Here is a 21,941-nt window from a genome sequence, read left to right as displayed (position 1 = left end):
TGGCTGCCAAATGCATTTTGATAAATGTGCTCAAAGTTCTGCTAAAAGTGTATCATCTTAAGAGTGACTTTTTATCATTTCTGTACAGTTGAGGTATTAGTACTAGAAACATATATTATTAAGTAGGCTCTAGCCCATGAAATATAATATCACAATAAATCTGCTGGTCTTTAACAGGTAGCAAAGGTCTTTGTTTTAGATGCATACTATTATCAGACACAAATGTGTGTATAACTTCTATTCAGCCTTAGGAGATCAATGCAAATTGGAGCTTAATCATGTCAAGAAGTATTTCACCACAAATTCTACTAATTAGAAAACAAAGGGCTCTTTCACAAACGAGCTTAAGAATGGTTTGTGTATGTTTGTGATCAATGGGACAGGCTGATTATCCATTAGATTTTAAAATGGCACTTTTGCTTCCTATGTCATATTAACACAAAGAAGTGATATACCTAAGATATGTTTAGTATCACTTGCAAAATAAACTCACCCACAGTAGACTTTTATTCCTTTGCTCTCTTATATAACCTTGAAATCTTATTGTACAACACTGAAAGACTACAGCGTTAAAAACAATGGACTGCCTTCAAGTTGATCCCGGCTTATGGCAACCCTATGAATAGGGTTTTCATGGTAAGCAGTATTCAGAGGTGGTTTACCATTGCCTTCCTCTCTACAGTGTTAAGCAGTATATAAAGAGCTAAAATAAATAAATTTCAAAACCCCTCCCCAGGGGCCATTTATTTGCTAAGACATTTATATAATTTGAAGGGGGGTATTCCTAAGGTGAGAGCCAGTGTGGTGTAGTGATTAAAGTGTTCTACTATAACCTGGGAGACCAGGGTTCAAATTCCCACATAGCCATGAAGCTCATTGGGTGACCTTGGGCCAGTCACTGCCGCTCAGCCTCGTGAAAACCCTGTTCATAGGGTCGCCGTAAGTCAGAATCAACTTGAAGGCAGTACATTTACATTTTTATTCCTAAGGTACTTCTCTGGTTTAATGCCAGAATCTACTTAGTCTGAAAAACCACTTTCATTCCCTTACCTTTGCATCTGCCTCGATGAACCACACTCAGGCTCGTCTCCCTGCACTTTGCTCTCTGATAGTCACACATCGATTCATATGTCCTGCCATCTGAGGCACAGAGGGGCTTAGCTGGGGACCTGGAGCAGTGGAGGTTACACTGTGGGTCTCTGTCACGATCGCTTATTAAAAACTGAAGAGGGCGAGAAATGGGAAGAATTTTTTAAAAAACGAAAGTAGTAGTACTGTAAATTATAATGCATTTTGTTTTCTAGATTTTTCTTCCATTATTGTCATGTTATATCCTTCTCGAAGCTCACCACTGGACCCCAGCGTAGCTGTTGGCTGTGGGGGACACTGCAGCATACACTAATGTATGCTCTCTGCACATATACCAAGGGCCAGTTCAAAAGGCACATTCTCGGGAAAGCAGCAGCATTGCCTTCAACTTACCCTATCACTTTCTTTGCAGTTTGCCTAAACAAACACTCTATACGTTTGCCAGGGTTTTTTGGGGGAGGGTTGAAGTGTCCTTAAATAAAGATTCCTATAAACTAGCCTATACACCAGTTTACACATCACACTTTGATAAGTTTGATATTTTTGCAGTTACTTTTTTAAGCAGCATGGGTGTTTTATGCCAGATGAAGAGTTTTTTCTTCCTACCTAAGAAGGAACTTTTTTAGGTCAGACCATGGGTCCATGTACACTATGTGTACCATGGGTACACGTAGACCATGGGTCCACCTGTACACTACGTTCAAGATCAAAGGCCCTCCTCCGGGTGCCTACTCCAAGGAAAGCTTGGAGGATGGTAACAAGGGAGAGGGCCTTCTCGGTGGTGGCCCCCAAATTATGGAATGATGACTTTGACGAGGTGTGCCTGGCGCCAACACTTATGTTTTCGGCGCCAGGTCAAGACTTTCCTCTTCTCCCAGGTATTTTTGCAAGTGTTTTATATTGTTTTAAATTTTTAAATTGTGTTTTAAATTGTTTTTTAAAAGATGTATTTTTAAATTGTGTATGTTTTTAGTTACTGTAAACTGCCCAGAGAGCTTTGGCTATGGGGCGGTATACAAGTATAATAAATAAATAAATGTAACCAAGCATCCAGTCTCAAACAGGCAGCCAGTTCTGAATATCCATAAGCAGCACAGCATATTTATATGTCAGTGCCTGTGCATCACTTCTACTCTTAACTCTAATGGCGAAAATGAGCCTATGCAGCAGGAGTTGGGGAGGAGTGTGGCAGCCCAGAAACACAGCAGGTCAGCCAACTCCAAACCAGGACAATGGCAGTAATCACTTATTTATTTTGTTCTGGAGTGTAACTGTTCATACAGAAGGACTGCTTCTGGCTTGGCTCTTGTACATGATGAATACATGTTTATTCCTTTTCTTCATGTTTAATTGTGGGACCAAAAGGACTGGACCCACAGTCTGCTGGTTGGCTCACTTCCTTGAGCTATGTGCTCTGCATTTATTTCCTACTTTCTAATAATGGCACAGTTGTAGTATAGATTGCAAGGTCTACAATTCTTATCCCAGTTCAGTCTTTATCCAGTCTGTATCTGTTTTGGATTTGAAATAGTTACTTATGTAAGCATTTTTTTAAAAAAAAAAGTTATTTGTTTTTATATATGAAATAGTGTGATTGTTTTACTCATGTTTTTACTGCAAAGTTGTTTCAAATATTTTATGGGAAGAGATTCACAAATGGAATTAAATAAATGAGTATCAGGTGTGGATAGTAAGCAAATACAATCACAGCACATCGTCGATGTTTTGTGTAGTCCTAACCCCAAATATATCTGAAAAATTTAAAAAAATCCATTCCCAAGACTGGTGAATCCTAGAGGAAGAAGTGGAAGCTATGGGGAACCGTAGGGTACAAGCAGCTAAAGGGCAATGTTGAATGTCTTGAACTTATTTTCTATATCTAATTTTTATAATACAACTATTTTTGAACATCCCTATAATATAGTATATATTCTGATATAAGGAGGCTAGTACAGAATTTTAAAGAAGTCTCTTCTAAATGCACAAATCCTTGTGTGACTGCTAGAGGAGAGGAAGCCTTTCAAGAAGTATTCAAAACAGAAATTAAACCCGTTACTTTTGACTATGCATTTACACAGGTGCATGTTTATAGCCACTTCCAAGACTAATTCCAGCCTCCTCTGACCTGGGTGGGAAGGCAACAGAGGTGAGATAAGAGAGGTCAGGATAAAGCTAAATTTGCCAGCCATGAGCATCTGCTCTGTCTCTCCACACCTCAGCACCACCACTGTCAAAAACAACAAACACTGATTAAAGAACTTTTAATGTCTGTGAGAAAAAGCAGATTCCTTGCAGCTGCTCAGCAGCTGGAACCACTTTTATAATTTAGCTTGGGAAGGGTCTGTCTACACAAAGACAAAGATGTTTGGTGGGCATTCATTCTGGCCTCCCATCTATGCATAATGCACATCCTAACATACAACTGACTTTGTAAAATTGTAATCAGCACCCAAAAAGCTTCCCTGCAATGCAAGAGAGAAAACAAATTTGGACTGATTGTCTTCATTCAAACAAGGAAGAGAAAGTGAGACAGAAAAGCAAAGGAACTTGGGGGGGGGCAATAACCTCAGAGCCAAATAATACTATCATTTGTGTATGACATTAAATGAAAAGTACATCTATTTTTCTTCAATTTACAAATGAACAAATTGAAGTGCAACCTGATCTACCTGCAGCAAGACAGATGTATCAAAGCATGCTTATCAAAACTATCTTGCTTTATTGCCGCAGTTATCCCTTGCAGCAGTAACTTAATCCACATTAGCATTCACATGTGTTTTCTTTTGGTCTCCCAGCTCAGTGGAAGAGCATCTGCTTTGCATGCAGAAGGCCCCAGGTTCAGTCCCCAGCATCTCCATGTAGGTTGGGAGAGACCCCTGCCTGAATCCCAGGAGAGTTTCTGTCTGTCACCATAGACAATGCTGAACAAGATGGGATGGTCTAACTCAGTAAATTGCAGCTTCCTATGTCCCTAACTTGTCCCACACAATTTATACTGAAATAGAAATATTCATGCATCCCTTCTTTACTAGGTGAACAAGGCATATATCCACAAGCTACAAACTGTGTAAATATCAAAACATTGTCGGTACTGGGGACTAACACAGCTTCAGGCCTTTCCAGATAAAGCACACTATATAGGGTTGTATCCTATGTCAGTTGTATTCAGAGTAGATCCACTGAAATTAACAGACATGACTAATTTAGGCCTATTAATTTAATGGGTCTACTCTACTCCAAGTAGAACTTAGTTGGCTACAATCCTCAATTATCTTGACATGTTTGTTATGTGCCTTCATTTTCGACTTATGGTGACTCTATGAATCAGCAACCTCTAATACCATCTGTAGTAAACCACCCTGTTCAGATCTTGTAAGTTCAGGTCTGTGGCTTCCTTTATGGAATCAATCCATCTCTTGTTTGGCCTTCCTCTTCTTCTACCTTCTGTTTTTCCCAGCGTTGTTGTCTTTTCTAGTGAATCATGTCTTCTCATTATGTGTCCAAAGTATGATAACCTCAGTTTCATCATTTTAGCTTGTAGTGATAGTTCTGGTTTAATTTGTTGTTCACAGTGCATGGTATCTCCAAAGCTCTCCAACACCACATTTCAAATGAGTTGATTTTTCTTTTATCCACTTTTTTCACTGTCCAATTTTCACATCCATACATAGAGATTGGGAATACCATGGTCTGAATGATCCTGAGTTTAGAGTTCAGTGATACATCTTTGCATTTTAACTTGACATGTTCTTCCCCTCAGGTTCAACAGTGTCAAATTTTTCTTCTGGCTTCATTTTAAAGGCGCTTCCAGCTAATCATTTTAGTGGATAACTTATGTTTTTCCTTTTTTGGGGTGCTTTCCGATTTGCCCAGGAATTTCACCAATTCTAGCATTGATTCATGATAACCTCAGTTTCATCATTTTAGCTTCTAATGGTAGTTCTGGTTTAAATTGTTGTAACACCCACTTATTTGTCTTTTTCGCAGTCCATGGTAGGTGCAAAGCTCTCCTCCAACACCACATTTCAAATGAGTTGATTTTTCTCTTATCTGCTTTTTTCACTGTCCAACTTTCACATCCATACATAGAGATCGGGAATACCATGGTCTGAACGATCCTGGCTTTAGTGTTCAATGATACATCTTTGCATTTGAGGACCTTTTCTAGTCCTCTCACAGTTGCCCTCCCCAGTCCTAGCTTTCTTCTGATTTCTTGACTATTGTCTCCACTTTGGTTAATGACTGTGCTGAGGTACTGATAATCCTTGACAAGTTCAATGTCCTCGTTGTCAACTTTAAAGTTACATAAATTTTCTGTTGTCATTATTTTAGTCTTGACATCAGCTGTAGTCCTGCTTTTGTGCTTTCCTCTTTAACTTTCATGAGTATTCATTTGAAATCATTACTGGTTTCTGCCAGTAGTATGGCATCGTCTGCATTTCTTAAATTGGTATTTCTCCCTCCAATTTTCACACCTCCTTCATCTGTCGTTCTGCCATATCCAGAAGACTTTCCTTTTCTTGTCGATGATATGTTCAATCTCACTATCATTCTCATCAAACCAATCCTTTTGTTTCTTAGTTTGGTTTCACATGCTGCAATAATGGAAGTCTGCAGTTTAATCCAGAGTTCGTCGACGTTTTCAGGGAGTTCTGTAGGTAGATATTTCTTAAGCGTTGTTTGAAAACAAGCTCACTTAATAGGATCTTGAAGGGCATGGATGTTCATTTTACGCCTTGGTTTTCTTCCTTAGAGCCTACGTTGAGGAACAATATTAATAGCCATAGTGGATCGAATTAATTGGTTATCTGTCCAGCAGGTATCAGCACTCGTCATGGCCCTAGTGAGGAGTACATCACAACGATCTCTAGCATGGACAATTGCGTAATCCAGAAGACGCCAGTGTCTCGACTGAGGGTGCTTCCATGATGTTTTAAATTTCTTTTTCTGGTGAAAGAACGTGTTTGTAATAACAAGATTATGTTCTGCACATTTAGTCAGAAGTAGAATTCCATTCAGGTTGCTACTGCCAAATTCTTTCCCTATGGTTTCTAACCATAAACCAAAATCACACCCAACTCTTGCACTGAAATTGCCCAGGAGGATAATTTTATCTTCGCTAGGAATATCTGATAAGATGGTGTCCAGCTGGGTATAAAAATTTTCCTAGATGTCTTCATTAGCATCTAATGTTGGCGCACAAGCACTTACAATAGTTGCCTGCTAGTTTTTGGAGAGTTAACCGGACAGTTGAGAGCCACTCATTTATGTCAATAACTTCTGACAAGAGCTTCACAAGATTATTTTTAATAGCAAAGCCTACTCCATGTATTCTTGTTCAGGCAGTCCTTTCCAGTTGGGATGCCACCAAGCACTCAATAAATTTGCTCAAGAAGGGGAGATTAGAGACATGGTGATAGTTAAGCTGCAGTTCATCCAAGGAGGGTTTTTTCAGTAGTGGATGCACTACTGCCTCCTTTAATGACACCAGTAACCACCCCTCTCATAAAGATGTATTTATGTTGTTGCCTAAGGCTAATGAATTCCCTCAACGCATTCTTGGCAAATTTCACTAGCCACAAAGGGCATGGATCCAGAGAACATGTGGTACCCTGAACAATAGAGAGGATCTTGTCTACATCCTCAGGTTGTACAAACTGAAAAGAATCCATAGTAACAGGACAATCCAGTTCCCGAGGCAACTCAGTGCGTACTGTTATAACTCTTGAGTCAAGATCAAACTGGATTTGAGTGATTTTATCTGCAAAGAACGATGCAAACTGGTCACAGTCAGGAGCTTAAAGTGGGCTCTTGATTGTTCCTTTGTGGGAACAAGGCACACTCCCAACCACCCATCAGTTGATGGGCAGTAGGAACACGCCTTGCTCAAGGAGAGGAAAGTGGTTTCTACTTCCTCCCAGTGTTGCTCTGTGACATCACCTTGCACCGATCCTTTCAAACTCCAGTGACTAAGGTTGAAGGGATCAGCACGGGTTGGACTTTGCAAGCCTTTCCATGCTCTCCCTGCTGCAGTAGTGGCAGCAGCTGTAGGAGCAGTGAACAGCAGAAAGAAGCTTCTTTCTCCCTTTCATTTTTCCTCCCTCCCCATACTGCTGCCGCTGCTATAGGAGACACAAGAAAGGAGCTTCCCTCAGTGGGTGCTTGGGATCAACATTGGGCACTTTGCAAGTCTTCCTTTGTGCCCCCTGTTGCTGACTGGGGAGAAACAAAGGGGAGTTTTCCCTTCATTCCTCCTTGCCATTGCCGCTTTGGGAAGCAAGAGAAAGAAGCCTGCCTCTTAAAATGAACTACTTACATTACACTACTAAGCCATTTCTACTAAGCACACTTCTTCCCTTATTTCCTGCAGCAGCAACAGGCACTTACGAACCCCACATGGGATTTTTGGCAGGTGGGCGGGACAGCCTGCCTCTCATTCATAAGACATCATGATATCATATGACTGACTGACTGGTGGACAACCCTGTCCACCTGTCAAGTTTGGCCTGCAAGGCCAATCCTGATAAGGATCTGGCTCTATGGAGTGAAAAAGGTGCCCCACCCCTGCTGTATGCCCTTGCTTTATATTCCTTCCTGAACCCTAATTGTGTATCGAGATGGCCACAGAAGGAAGGAATCTTTATAACGCATCACTAACCTGGTTCACACAGCAGGAATGTGTGGGCAACCAGAGAAAAGCTCACAGCCGCTTTGCTTCTTCCCAGTCCTTTTTATTGGCAAGGTTTGGCTTAGCATGTTGTTTGAACCTGGATTTGTGGTTAAGCTCTCTCTTCACTAACACGAGCTGCAGCCAAGGTTTGCTCTGTTTTACCATGTCATGCAAACAAGGCCACTGTGCGTTACATATTGGGGGGTGGAAGGCAAGGGAGGGAGGGAGAGATCTACTGTCTGCACCTTAGTGTCAGGGTGGAGATGAGATTTTTGTCAGGATTTTACATTTTCCCATACATCAAATGAGTAACAACTATTTACTTATATGGAAGAGCTTATATCGCACACCCCTCAGGGATACCATTCAGGTGGGGGCTACAGCTGCTTTTTGCCCAGTGCCTTAGGAAAATAGGTTTAGGCCCCCTGCAACTGTTTCACAGACTGCAGCCTCTTTACTTTGTCCCATGGAACCTAACAGGCGTTCTGCAGAATCAATTCTGCACTTATCTACAGAGCCACATCCTGTAATGGAGTGGAGTGGAATGGAGAAAACCAGTGGGATATGGTTATCCCTGGATATAAACTATATCGGAAGGACAGGGAAGGACGTATTGGTGGCGGAGTCGCTCTATACGTGAAAGAAGGCATTGAATCCAGCAAGCTCGAAACCCCAAAAGAGGCAGACTCCTCCACAGAATTGTTGTGGGTGGTGATACCATGACCCAGGAGGGACTTAATACTGGGAACGATCTATCGTCCCCCTGATCAAAATGCTCAGGGAGACCTTGAGATGAGATATGAAATTGAGGAAGCATCCAAACTAGGAAATGTGGTAGTAATGGGTGACTTCAACTACCCGGACGTAGACTGGCCGCATATGTGTTCCAGTCATGACAAAGAAGCAAAGTTTCTAGATATTCTAAATGACTATTCCCTAGACCAGTTGGTCATGGAACCGACCAGAGGGACGGCAACCCTGGACTTAATCCTCAGTGGGGACCGGGACCTGGTGCGAGATGTAAGTGTTGTTCAACCGATTGGGAGCAGTGACCACAGTGCTATTAAATTAAACATACATGTAACTGGCCAATTGCCAAGAAAATCCAACACGGTCACATTTGACTTCAAAAGAGGAAACTTCACAAAAATGAGGGGATTGGTAAAAAGAAAGCTGAAAAACAAAGTCCAGAGGGTCACATCACTCGAAAATGCTTGGAAGTTGTTTAAAAACACTATATTAGAAGCTCAACTGGAGTGCATACCGCAGATCAGAAAAGGTACCGCCAGGGCCAAGAAGATGCCAGCATGGTTAACGAGCAAAGTCAAGGAAGCTCTTAGAGGCAAAAAGTCTTCCTTCAGAAAATGGAAGTCTTGTCCGAATGAAGAAAATAAAAAAGAACACAAACTCTGGCAAAAGAAATGCAAGAAGACAATAAGGGATGCTAAAAAAGAATTTGAGGAGCACATTGCTAAGAACATAAAAACCAACAACAAAAAATTCTATAAATACATTCAAAGCAGGAGACCATCTAGGGAGGCGATTGGACCCTTGGATGATAAGGGAGTCAAAGGTGTACTAAAGAACGATAAGGAGATTGCAGAGAAGCTAAATGAATTCTTTGCATCTGTCTTCACAGTGGAAGATATAGGGCAGATCCCTGAACCTGAACTAACATTTGCAGGAAGGGATTCTGAGGAACTGAGACAAATAGTGGTAACGAGAGAGGAAGTTCTAGGCTTAATGGACAATATAAAAACTGACAAATCACCAGGCCCGGATGGCATCCACCCGAGAGTTCTCAAAGAACTCAAAGGTGAAATTGCTGATCTGCTAACTAAAATATGTAACTTGTCCCTCGGGTCCTCCTCCATGCCTGAGGACTGGAAAGTGGCAAATTAACGTCAATCTTCAAAAAGGGATCCAGAGGGGATCCCGGAAATTACAGGCCAGTTAGCTTAACTTCTGTCACTGGAAAACTGGTAGAAAGTATTATTAAAGCTAGATTAACTAAGCACATAGAAGAACAAGCCTTGCTGAAGCAGAGCCAGCATGGCTTCTGCAAGGGAAAGTCCTGTCTCAGTAACCTATTAGAATTCTTTGAGAGTGTCAACAAGCATATAGATAGAGGTGATCCAGTGGACATAGTGTACTTAGACTTTCAAAAAGCGTTTGACAAGGTACCTCACCAAAGAATTCTGAGGAAGCTTAGCAGTCATGGAATAAGAGGAGAGGTCCTCTTGTGGATAAGGAATTGGTTAAGAAGCAGAAAGCAGAGAGTAGGAATAAACGGACAGTTCTCCCAATGGAGGGCTGTAGAAAGTGGAGTCCCTCAAGGATCGGTATTGGGACCTGTACTTTTCAACTTGTTCATTAATGACCTAGAATTAGGGGGACTTCCGGGAAGGGTGACTTCGCTTGTGCCTGCTTTTGGGACGGGCTCCCGCCTCAAAAGAAGCTTATTCAGATATAAATCAGTCAGAACATTTTTTTTTTGACTGATGAAATTTCTCCCGGGCAGGGAGAAACGTAGAGATCAACCTCAAAAGCCTGTTTTTGTTGGGAGGACTGGATTTCATTAATTTATGAGATAAGGTCCAGCCAACAATGCCGGACGGACTTCCTAACAAGCTCTATCTGCTTAAGCAATACGTTTATCTTTTCTTTAAAGAGAGAACGGACTAACAGGCAAGCACCCTTCTTTCTATTATTTTTTTTACTTGGTTTAAATTGTTGCAGCAAAAGGAGATTTGTCAGATTGATCGGCTTTGGACAACTTCTGGGTGAGATATAGCTCTTCTCTGTTATTCACGAAATTAACAGCTTATCTCTGTTTCTGCCGCAAAAAGCTGTCCTGGAAGTGCATTCTAAAGATAATAAACAGAAGAGGGATTTCTATTCCTGATTTCTATTCCGAGGAATATTATATTGTCTGGGACTATTCTCTTTTTGGTCTATTTTATTTTGACGAATCTGCTTCTTCACGACGCCACTAACTGTTTTGATGCTGGGAATTAAATTTGTTTTGCATTCTTGAACATAGAGAGATAAGGCAGGTTGCTCTGTTTATACTGTGATGTCATCAAGCCTGGAATATTAACCCAATTGTTGCTGAAATAAGAAGTGGTTCTTCTTTATTTTTGTTTTGCTTTGTTTTCGTGGTTTTAAAAATGGCAATCAAGAAAGTGGCTGAGAATCTGGAAGTAATTATGTTTCAGAAAATAATGGATGAGATTGAGATAACGAAACAAACCCTGCGACAGGGTAGTAAGGAGCTGAAAATTGAACTGAGCAAAATGACGCAGGAGCTTAAAGAATTAGGGGATCCTGTGAGAGAGGAGAATGAGATCAGAGATGAGAAAAGAAAAAATAAAGGGAAGATACAAGTCCTGGAGATTGGAACAAATGTGGAATTGGAAAAAGATCTGGAGTTTATGGATTTTAGAAATAAAATCTACTGTTTGGAATTTAACGTTATCTCTGAAGAAATTAATGAAGATATTAGAGATAAAGTTATCAATGGCTTGGATAATCTTCTGGACTGGAATGATGTGATGGAGCTTGATATAGAGAAAATCTATGGAATTAACTGCAGCCATGTGACAATGGAAAAACTCTTAAGAGATGAGCCAGTGCATTTTGTAAAAAAGACGAACACAGATATGACTTTACAACAGTATTTCAGCAACTTATTCAGAATGGATGGCAAGAAAATATTTGGGATAGAGGAAATTCCCATCAGACTCTTATTATATGACTATGGCTACAACAGCAAGATTATTATGGAATACTGATAATGGAAGATTGGACACTGAAATTACTGGACTTAACAGGACTATTGAAGATGGAAGATGGAACTAATAGGGATAATGGAATAATGGCTATTGAAATTATTGGACCTAACAGATTCTGATGAGATGGATTAATCAAAATGTTTATTTGGACTATGGTTATGACAATAAGATTATTATAATTATTAACGAGATGGATTAATTGACATGTTTATTTGGAGAAAAATTGATAGATATATTTCTTAAAGAATTGAAACCTCTCTTTGACTTTTTGTGGAAAGAATAAAGTAATGTTTATGAGATTTGATGATTAATTAAGATAACTACTGGAGGAAAGTGATTTTATAATATGATTTAAGAGACAGGATTGTTATATATTGTAGACCTATAACTGATTTGATATGTGACAAATGGGAAGTCAACATTTTATTTTTTTTTGTTTAATCATTTTTGTTTTGTTTTGTTTTTTGTCTTTGAATGTTTTATGATTTTGTTTTCTATGTTTTATGAAAATTTGAATAAAAATTATTGTAAAAAAAAAAAATGACCTAGAATTAGGAGTGAGCAGAGAAGTGGCCAAGTTTGCTGACGACACTAAATTGTTCAGGGTTGTTAAAACAAAAAGGGATTGTGAAGAGCTCCAAAAAGATCTCTCCAAACTGAGTGAATGGGCGGAAAAATGGCAAATGCAATTCAATATAAACAAGTGTAAAATTATGCATATTGGAGCAAAAAACCTTAATTTCACATATACGCTCATGGGGTCTGAACTGGCGGTGACCGACCAGGAGAGAGACCTCGGGGTTGTAGTGGACAGCACGATGAAAATGTCGACCCAGTGGGCGGCAGCTGTGAAAAAGGCAAATTCCATGCTAGCGATAATTAGGAAAGGTATTGAAAATAAAACAGCCGATATCATAATGCCGTTGTATAAATCTATGGTGCGGCCGCATTTGGAATACTGTGTACAGTTCTGGTCGCCTCATCTCAAAAAGGATATTCTAGAGTTGGAAAAGGTTCAGAAGAGGGCAACCAGAATGATCAAGGGGATGGAGCGACTCCCTTACGAGGAAAGGTTGCAGCATTTGGGGCTTTTTAGTTTAGAGAAAAGGCGGGTCAGAGGAGACATGATAGAAGTGTATAAAATTATGCATGGCATTGAGAAAGTGGATAGAGAAAAGTTCTTCTCCCTCTCTCATAATACTAGAACTCGTGGACATTCAAAGAAGCTGAATGTTGGAAGATTCAGGACAGACAAAAGGAAGTACTTCTTTACTCAGCGCATAGTTAAACTATGGAATTTGCTCCCACAAGATGCAGTAATGGCCACCAGCTTGGATGGCTTTAAAAGAAGATTAGACAAATTCATGGAGGACAGGGCTATCAATGGCTACTAGCCATGATGGCTGTGCTCTGCCACCCTAGTCAGAGGCAGCATGCTTCTGAAAACCAGTTGCCGGAAGCCTCAGGAGGGGAGAGTGTTCTTGCACTCGGGTCCTGCTTGCGGGCTTCCCCCAGGCACCTGGTTGGCCACTGTGAGAACAGGATGCTGGACTAGATGGGCCACTGGCCTGATTCAGCAGGCTCTTCTTATGTTCTTAATCACACTAGAGTGAAGAGGAATCCAGGGAACTGTCTTCTGGAGCACTTTTCAGTCATCCTTTCATTCCTGGTGAATGGACCTAAATGGGTGCTTATCCGAGAGACAGTAAATGCACAAGCTGGTTGGAAGAGATTCCCCACAGAATAAAGAACCCAATGAAACAGGTATATCCTAGCCATGGTTATTCACACTCCAACATCCCATTTGCAATAGTCTGATGTGTTGTATGTTGGGTGGTCATTGAAGAATTGTATAAACTACCAATAACAACCTTGCTGCTGTTTTGAACTAACTGGGACTGGGCATACAGGTCACACATTGCCAGCTGTAAAGTAACTGCACTGATTCCTTGTTAGTTTCTGGGACCAACGCCCTGTGCTTGTACAGCTCCCAGGTTTGGCCAGGGATCAAAGCCTAGGCCCAAAGGTGGACACCAAAGATAAAGAGATGCAATTTCTGGTGCATCCACAAATTGGAATTCAACGCAGACTGTCCAATTCATTTACACGGCACAACAGAAAGGCAATGGGAGAGGGAGACAGAGGCAGACAATTTTCTTGCTTTTTTGGGCAACCGACCAAAAAAGCAAAAGATTGGCTGACAACCCTGCTCCAGTTGATTAATGGACCAACATTACTTCATACTTCTATCCTAGCAGTCATACCAACTCCAGATGCATTTTACTGAAGAAATTATACACCTTGTTCCTATCCCACAAAATTATTCTCTCTTAACTTAAAAATGCCTCCTTTCAGTCATTATAATGGAAGACAAATGTTTCTAATTTCTGTAAGGATCCAAATGAATTGGTCAGCTTGCAGAGTGTCCCAGTCTTCACTGAGTTGGTTTTCTTGCGCTAGTTGTTCTTAGACCCCTGGGAAGCCTGGCTTTGGGCCAGGCACCTATATGCTTCCTCTACTATAAAGGCCTAAAAGAAGTTATATTGTGCTTCAGTGCAGCAGTATTCCATCTGTATTTGGGTAGCTCCTTCTTCGAGTTCCATCTTGTGCAGTTTGGGATCAGAGTCCCAACATTCATAAAAGAATAAAGTGGACTTTACCTGAATTCAGGGTGCCAAAGGATTATGCAATAGCCATACATAAGATCACTTTCAAGATGCACAGTTTAGAAAACCCTGTGTCTACTGCCATTTAAGGAAATATTTTGAGACACTGCAGTTTGCTCACTGAGCTGCACCCACGCTAATCACGGCCTATCCAAAGTCACAGAAAAGGTAGCAGTGCTACACATGTTTTACATTTTACATGGGAGACCACCAACAGAATATTTATTGTTTTGTGGAGGAGACAAAAATCAAGTTTGACTGCTTGTGGTCACTGAAGTCCTTGAGTACTTTCTAGGAAATGGGGCTGGGGGGATCCATGTTCTGCCCTACCCCTAGAGCTCAAGGCACATAGCAATTCTATGCAATATGAAGCCACCAAGTTCCCCATCTGGAGACTTGCAACTTAAATTTAGGCAATCAGTGGGAAGAAGAGAAGGGAACAAAAAATGCACACACAAACGCAACTACTTCTATGGCTTACCTCTCCGCAGATCACAAACCTAATTTAGATTTCCTGACCATTTCTACCCCCCCCAGCTCCTTGCTCTCATTCAATCCCTTTCCTTTCACAAGAAAATTCAATTCTACCTCAGTCTTCCCAGAACTGTCTCCTTGTCCTTTACAATCTGAGCTCCAGTTACACTTGAGAGGGTAGCGACTAAAGTGTATATCTTAAGATACAGACTCATGCCAATCCTCTTAGTCCTTGACAGGTGCTTTTTATCATCAACTGTCAGATTTATATTACTTTGATTGAAACCAAGCAGCAAGACAATCCAGCTGAGTTTTTCAACTCATCTGTTGTTTGTTATATCCAAATGACTCTCCTCACCTCTCCTTCAGCTTTTCTTGTTTAGGTCTGTGATCCCTGAGCAGGAAGAAATGTGTGTTTAGGCAAAACATTTCCTCATAATTTTGATAAAGAAACTTGTTAGGAAGATTACATTGGGAACAGTTTTTTCACTAACATAACTCAATTCTCAGAACACCTAATGTCGTTTTCCACAGATGGGGAAAATACATACAACTCCTTTCTGTTTCTCAAATAAGCAACCAGAATAAGTTTGGGAATTGTTGCTTTTTATAAGGTAATTCAGTGTACACAAACTGTTGAGCATGGAAAAACTCATTTTGATATGACTTGTGCGGGCATTCTGTCAGGCCACGTGTGCTTTGCTTTTGTTGACACTATATGTAAACTTGTGCTTTAAAAGGGATTAACATTAATTTTATGGAAAAGAGAGTATTTATGCAAGGGTCTCCAGGCCACATTTTGATATGTGCCAGACAGAAGAGACATGCACCTAGGAGTATAAGCAGCACTGCAAGTTGTATCTTGAGACACAATCTGATGGACTCTCACATATTTGTTCTTGTATTATTCATATAGGTACAACATCTTTTTCAACAGGTAACTTACTCTTTGAGAGACATTGCAAGTCTCCATGGCACTTTTATTTAAGTAAAATGGGCCCTGGAGCACTATCCCTGGACTTCTCACCACTCGGGGAATGGACAGTGTCTTAATAGGATAATCCATATTTTTTCAGGGCACTACACACTCAGACATTAGGCATTCTAAATTTGTTTATATGTTATCTGTGTTGTGCCTTTCCAAGCATGTAATTTCTCACTAAAACCTCTTAGCGGATCATATGCAGTAACCCTGATCCATGCAGCACCTCTCCTACATAACTGATGAGGTAGGGCTAGGCACAATCTTATTACCGGCTTACTTGTGGCATTATATTTTGGGGGGGAGGGCAGGTAGCAAACAAGTTATATCAAGGCAAATTGGAAGACTTTAAACAATTGCATATCATAATTCCAAAAGCTTAACACTTTTGTTGTTGTTTTGCAGTAAGACTTACAGGGAAGGAAGGAACTATTTACAAGCTACCTCAACATTAGTTGCATATGTTAATACATCCTGAAGGGTAGAGCCCTGCTTGTACTGTACCATATGAGATCACCCATGCTGGAAGATTTCTTATGGCTGCAAAGTCAGAATCTGAAATCCCCATGAACACAAGCAATACATATTACAAATACTGAAGCAGCAGCAAAATTCCAACACAAGAAATAAGAACAAGGGATCTTTAGTTATCACTTCTCTCTAGAAACACTCTATATAAATGACTAACTGGACAAGGGAGTCTTAAGCACTGAAACCACAACTTCCTCACACAGGGGCATCACTACCGGGGTGCAGGGGGTGCATATCACACCCGGGTGACACTATGAGGGGGTGACACCCAGAGCCACCCCACCCCGCACCGTTGCCCGGCAAAGGAGCCGAGAAGCGCTCTGGGTCGGTCGGAGCAGCCAACTCCTCCTCGGAGGCATGCAGGTGGGCGGGCAAGACCGGGAGCAGCATCGGCGGGGCGAGGGAGGTGCGCCGGTGTTCCCAGGCCTGCTTCTCCGGCTGGGTGCCCCTCCGGCGCACGCCCTCCCAGGGGCATGGACAGGGGTAGCTGGCCTCGTGCGCACAGCACAAGATTTGGGGGCTCGCCAAGGGCCCCCTGGCACCTGGTCCAGTATGCACCGAAAGCAGGCGCCCACTTGCTGGTGGTGAAGCCTGGACGGCCTTCCACCGTCAGCCTGGAGCGTGTGGTGAGTGCGCACGTGCGAGACCAGCCACCCCTGTCCATGCCCCTGGGAGGGCGCGTGCCGGAGGTCCGTACCCCCCCCGCACTCCCGCTACTGACGCCGCTGTCCTCACATGTGTAGTTATGCTGGTCATACACCAAAACAAATGAAAAAGCAATCACACTAAGCACATCCTTTCCACCAGCTTTTTAAAAACCTCATCAATGCGCTATGCTTCTCACTTGCCAAGAGCTGACAAGACATAATACCTGAACAAAGTTTTAAAATTGGGACGCACGTGCAGATATTGTTGTGCTTTTCTCTTGAAAGCAGTTAAAACAGCTCTATAGCTTGTTCAGCATTGAATGAAAAATAGTATTTTTTCCTTACTGCCCCCAATCAATAAAATATCTTAGGTTCCTAGTGAAGCATGGGGCAGAGAAAGGGGCTTCCAGTTCCTCCCACATACAGCAAAAACATTATGAATGATCAGACATTCTTACCCAGACACTGTTGTGTTCCTGAACTGACAGATTATATCCACAGAGCTCTTAAGCTTATTTCTACTTATCTTCTTATCCAGGAAGGTTAAATTATACACCAGCCTTCCCCATCCTAGTGCCTTCCAGATGTTTTGGACTACAACTCTTACCAGCTTAAGCCAGCATGACCAGTAGTTAGAAATTATGGGAGTTGTAGTTAAAAACATCTGGAGGGTACTTGGTTGGGGAAGGCTGCTATACACTATACAAAAATGACAGAACACAAAACAGCAGAAATACTACAAACCAACATTATTTTACTTGTCTGCTCAGATCATACAGAAAGCTGGGTCTATTTTTAGATGGAATAGAGCACAGAGATGAAGAGCAAAAAACCATTCTCCCACTCCTGCTCATTTCCTGAAACACTTTTCTCCCAACCAAGTTCTGACACTGGAAGAAAGATGCTTGAAACAGATCATCAAGTAAACAATCCAGCAAATATATTCACTAAACTAGCATATTCTTTGTTAAAGTGCTCAAGACCTACCCAAACCCCATTTTAGCGATGGAGATTGGTTCACATGCCTACTGTCATGAACCAGTTGGGTAAATTGGTACCTTCCAGATTGGCCAAGAGCATAAGGCTGGTTATAGATGTGTTGCAATTGCCTTGGGACAGGAAGAAAAGAATCTGCCAGAAATGCTGCATTATCTCTCCGCAGTTTTGATGTATTCTACAGCAACAAACCACTTCCAATGCTCAAGTTCATTCAGAAAGGTGAACACAGGGGCAATTTGAAAGGATCCCAAAGAGTACTTATTTTGTAGAATAAAAGGTTCCAGACCTCAAGCGTATCTGAACACCATGTAGAGACCACAGTGGCATGACATGATTATTAAGAATAGTAGTGCTGCTCTGAAAAGAGCAGGCTTCTACAAATCCATGATGCGAGTGCCCTTGGTTCATTAGTGAGGGCTTTTTCTCAACGTGACAAAAGGAGCCCAACCTCTTCTCCCAACTTAGGAAAAGTAGAGGAGTAGTATCTCATTGCACTGAACTTTAAGAAGCAGTACAAGTTTAGCACAAAGATTCTCCATTTGCATTTATCATACACACAGAATCTGTGTAAGAAGCAGGGATGTAGTTGTCCAGGGTCCTGCGGGGTCTTAGACCCCTCACTTTTGGGGAACTAGGTTCAAGCAGGGTCCCTATGTCTACAGTGTCCTAAGAGCCAATCAGCATGAAAAGGGAGTGTGTTATCCACTGAAAAGAGTCCCAATGAGTTTCAATTGCAAGCAAGCCTTTATTAGCTCCTACTTCAAAAAGCCAAAACAGGAGAGTGAGAACTCTGTAATTGCAGAAGAAGAGACAGTGAATCCTGATGATAGTATCTCATCTATATCATCTATCAGTTTGGTAGCAGCAAGAGTTATACATGTAGACACTGAATTCAGTAATTCAAGCAATATTTCTGACAGTAAGTTATTGTCCATTGAGGGAAAAAAATGATTTCAGGTGCATGGATAGGATGACTTCAGAATCCTTTCTAGCCCAACAGATTTGGAATCCTTATGCTGCTAAACTGTATCAACCTTTAATATATGATGTTTGGCTAGTTACAACAAAGGGTCATGGAAACTGCTGTTCCCCAGCCCTCCATCACCATAAACATTCACACAAAAGAGGTCTACAGAAATACTGCCAAGCCCACTCATCCATCCCACTCTGTGGCCTATCTTGTACTTCCATCTCATGCTCAGATTACCTTTAAAAGCTTTCACTATTCTGTGGGAAAATACAAACAAGAATGGCCTTTATGGAAAGTATGGAAGAATTCCCCTACATATAAACAAACAGTTTGATATTGTAGTTAAGCCAAGCTGGAGAGGGGGGAAGGAATTAACAAGAGTGATTAATCACATTTTCATCTTGCCCTGCTGATTGACACACAGTCAGAAGTTCCTTGCATTCTTCTCCCCAAGAACTGTTAATCTTTCAAACAGATAGTGAAACATCTGGGTTTTCTGTCCCCTATCTCAACCCAATTTAGCAGCATATATTTACCATTATCTAGTTGATTTCACATTCCAGCTTGACACAAATAAAGTCTGTCTTCCCTTTGGAACAGCCCACTATGTTTTGAAGCACTGCTATTTAAGGTTTTGAACATTAAAGGAAGAACACACTCAAGGATGAGAACTTGTATACATAAATTTGTCTCTTTGTAAACTGGATCTGCTGTTCTCCAGTAGAAGGGGCTGCAGGTGATTCTTGAAAAACACTATTTTCTAATCAGTTTCAGTACTGTAACACATTAGGCAATCTCAAGCCTCATAAAAGATCAAATTAAAATTATAGCTCTTTTCACCATTAGAAGGCAGTTTGTTAAAACTATACAATATTAAATAGTTGTAGTCCTGAATCCAGTCTGCAATTTCAGCCTACTGCACTATTTTTCTTCAAAAAAGAACTTCTGAAGTTTCATAGTGAAGGAGGAACACAGACCCACTTACCATACAAGATACACAGTATGTCTTGTGCTGTGCAGTTTTTTCTAGCATCACGGTAAATCCTCTAAGCAAGTTTTAAGCTAAAGGCTCATCAAAGTGACTGACTTGTGGGACTGTCCTGTTTCAGCATCTTCTCAGTTAATATATGTATTTTTAAAGGAGTGCTCTTCCAAAACATAATATGCTAGAAAAGGTAGTTTGCTAGAAGCAATCTACAGAATTGGGAGGGGGGGTAAGAGCTGGATCTATCCTCCTGTAGTGCTTTCGACACCTTGAGGAGATAGGCAGAGAACAAAATAAAAAGGGGTAACCCTGTTTCATTTCCCCAAGAGAGGAGTATTGTTTTCAGAGTAACAGGTAGGGTTTAAGCATACAATCTTCTTCCATCAACTAGGAAATATCTCCAGTCAGACTTTTTTACAACCAGGGATTTAAAAAAGAAGTGTACACTTTGTGGGATTCAGGGCCAGGACAATGGCATTATTTTCAAGTAAATGAAATGAATTTTATATTTCCGGCAAGAACTTTTTGCTACTCTGCAATTTCAGCAGAAATCAAGACTCTGACCAAGCTATAACACTGACTTCACATGTTCTTCACTGTCCCCCCTTTAAAAAAGTGAAGTAATTCCTGAAAAGGATATTATTTAGCAAACCAGAGCTTTATTTTTGCTTAGTGCAGATCTCAGAACAGGGATTAGAGAAAACTGAGTAATACGGCTGAGCCACTATAAAAGAACTGCAATGAATTATTCGAATAATGCTTTGTTATGCAGATGGCAATATAAAGCATAACATCTTTACACTAGTGACAGCTTTATTGGCAGAGCCTAATCATCAGGGGAAAGTGTATCAGATAGGATAAGTCCCTTTGAGTTTCAACATGCTAACAAACTAGCAGGCAAAAAATAAAAGCCCCATAGTTTTCAAACAAATCACTTGGGAATGGGAAGGAGATGGGATTTACGAGTTTAACATCCATTAAATCCACAGTTCTTCACTGAAGAGGAAGCAAGAGTTTTAAAGGGCATAGATCTTCCCCAACAAAGATAGGGGACATAAGGTTTGCTGCAAGGAGGAAAAAGAAGCTTTAACTTAAGTACCACCTGAAAATAAAGTTTGTTGAACCCATGTGGCAAGGAAGTGACAAATCAGCAGTAGCTTTTAATTGGACTGGGGGGGAGCTCTTGAAATAGTTTCTGTTCCCCAAAAAGACACAGTCCAGGGAGCAATTAGAGAAGCTTGCAAAGTCAAGTATATAAAAATGGTCTACATGGATTTAGCTTGATAGACAAACATATGTTGTTTGTATGGGCTGACATCAGCATTTGGATGCTCCACACTTAATTAAAGCTCCCAGATACCACAACACTGAGGCTCATGTGAATATTTATATAGACTCCATACATCATTTTCAATATCCAAACAGAGATGCCATCATCATACTTAGTAGCATGGTGGGGTGGGGTGGGGTGGGGCAGGGCAGGGGGAGAGAAATACTTCTCATATACAGTGGAACTTTAGGTAAACTTTAGGTAAACATCCTCCATGCATGGACTCAAGTTGAAGTCCCAGTTTTCTGCTGCCTTTGGAATTCTTAACTTCAAAGATTTATGACATGCACTGGATCCAATCTAGCCCATTTCAACTGCTGCTGCGCTACACATCTGCTCATAAAAGGGGCTAAAAAGAGATAGTTAGACAGAAGGATACAACTTTCTTTCCCCAATACAATATGATTGTAGGGTATTCCCAAAATTAGGAACATTTTTACAGATCTAGTATTCAGAAATTGTTCACCAGCAGCACAGTACTGATGGGTTTGCCCTGTCCCTTAGCAGCAGTTTCTACTCAAGTAAACATTAAAATATTGAATTGTACATTCAATTTAGTGCACATTAGATACAGTACACACATCTGCATTTCCAGCTGTAGAGGAAATATGTAAGGATATTTTCTGGTGCTTTCCACTGATCTAACTGTACAATGTGGATGGGGTGAAGTGGGGGAGAGAATGCCTGGTCAATATTGGCAGTCCGGTTCTATCACGGTTACTTGGAAGTCAGCCCCATTAACATTAGTAGAACTTATTCCCAACAAGTGCATATAGGACAGAAGCCTTAAAGGTTTAGAAATCA

General features: G+C 41.0%; 1 protein-coding gene across 4 annotated transcripts in view; it reads right to left on the bottom strand.

Moving 5' to 3' along the window:
- Positions 1-21,941, bottom strand: part of SMOC1 (SPARC related modular calcium binding 1) — a 128,221-nt gene that overhangs the window by 105,148 nt on the left and 1,132 nt on the right. For all 4 annotated transcript variants that reach the window (XM_061611151.1, XM_061611152.1, XM_061611155.1 and 1 more), the window contains exon 2: positions 1,051-1,222. In XM_061611151.1, the coding sequence (XP_061467135.1) occupies positions 1,051-1,222 (172 nt within the window). The remainder of the gene's footprint in view (positions 1-1,050; positions 1,223-21,941) is intronic.

Source organism: Rhineura floridana, chromosome 2, assembly GCF_030035675.1.
Source record: "Rhineura floridana isolate rRhiFlo1 chromosome 2, rRhiFlo1.hap2, whole genome shotgun sequence".
NCBI lineage: Eukaryota > Metazoa > Chordata > Lepidosauria > Squamata > Rhineuridae > Rhineura > Rhineura floridana.
The sequence above is the reverse complement of the archived record's forward strand: the minus strand, read 5'-3'. Positions and strand labels throughout refer to the sequence as shown.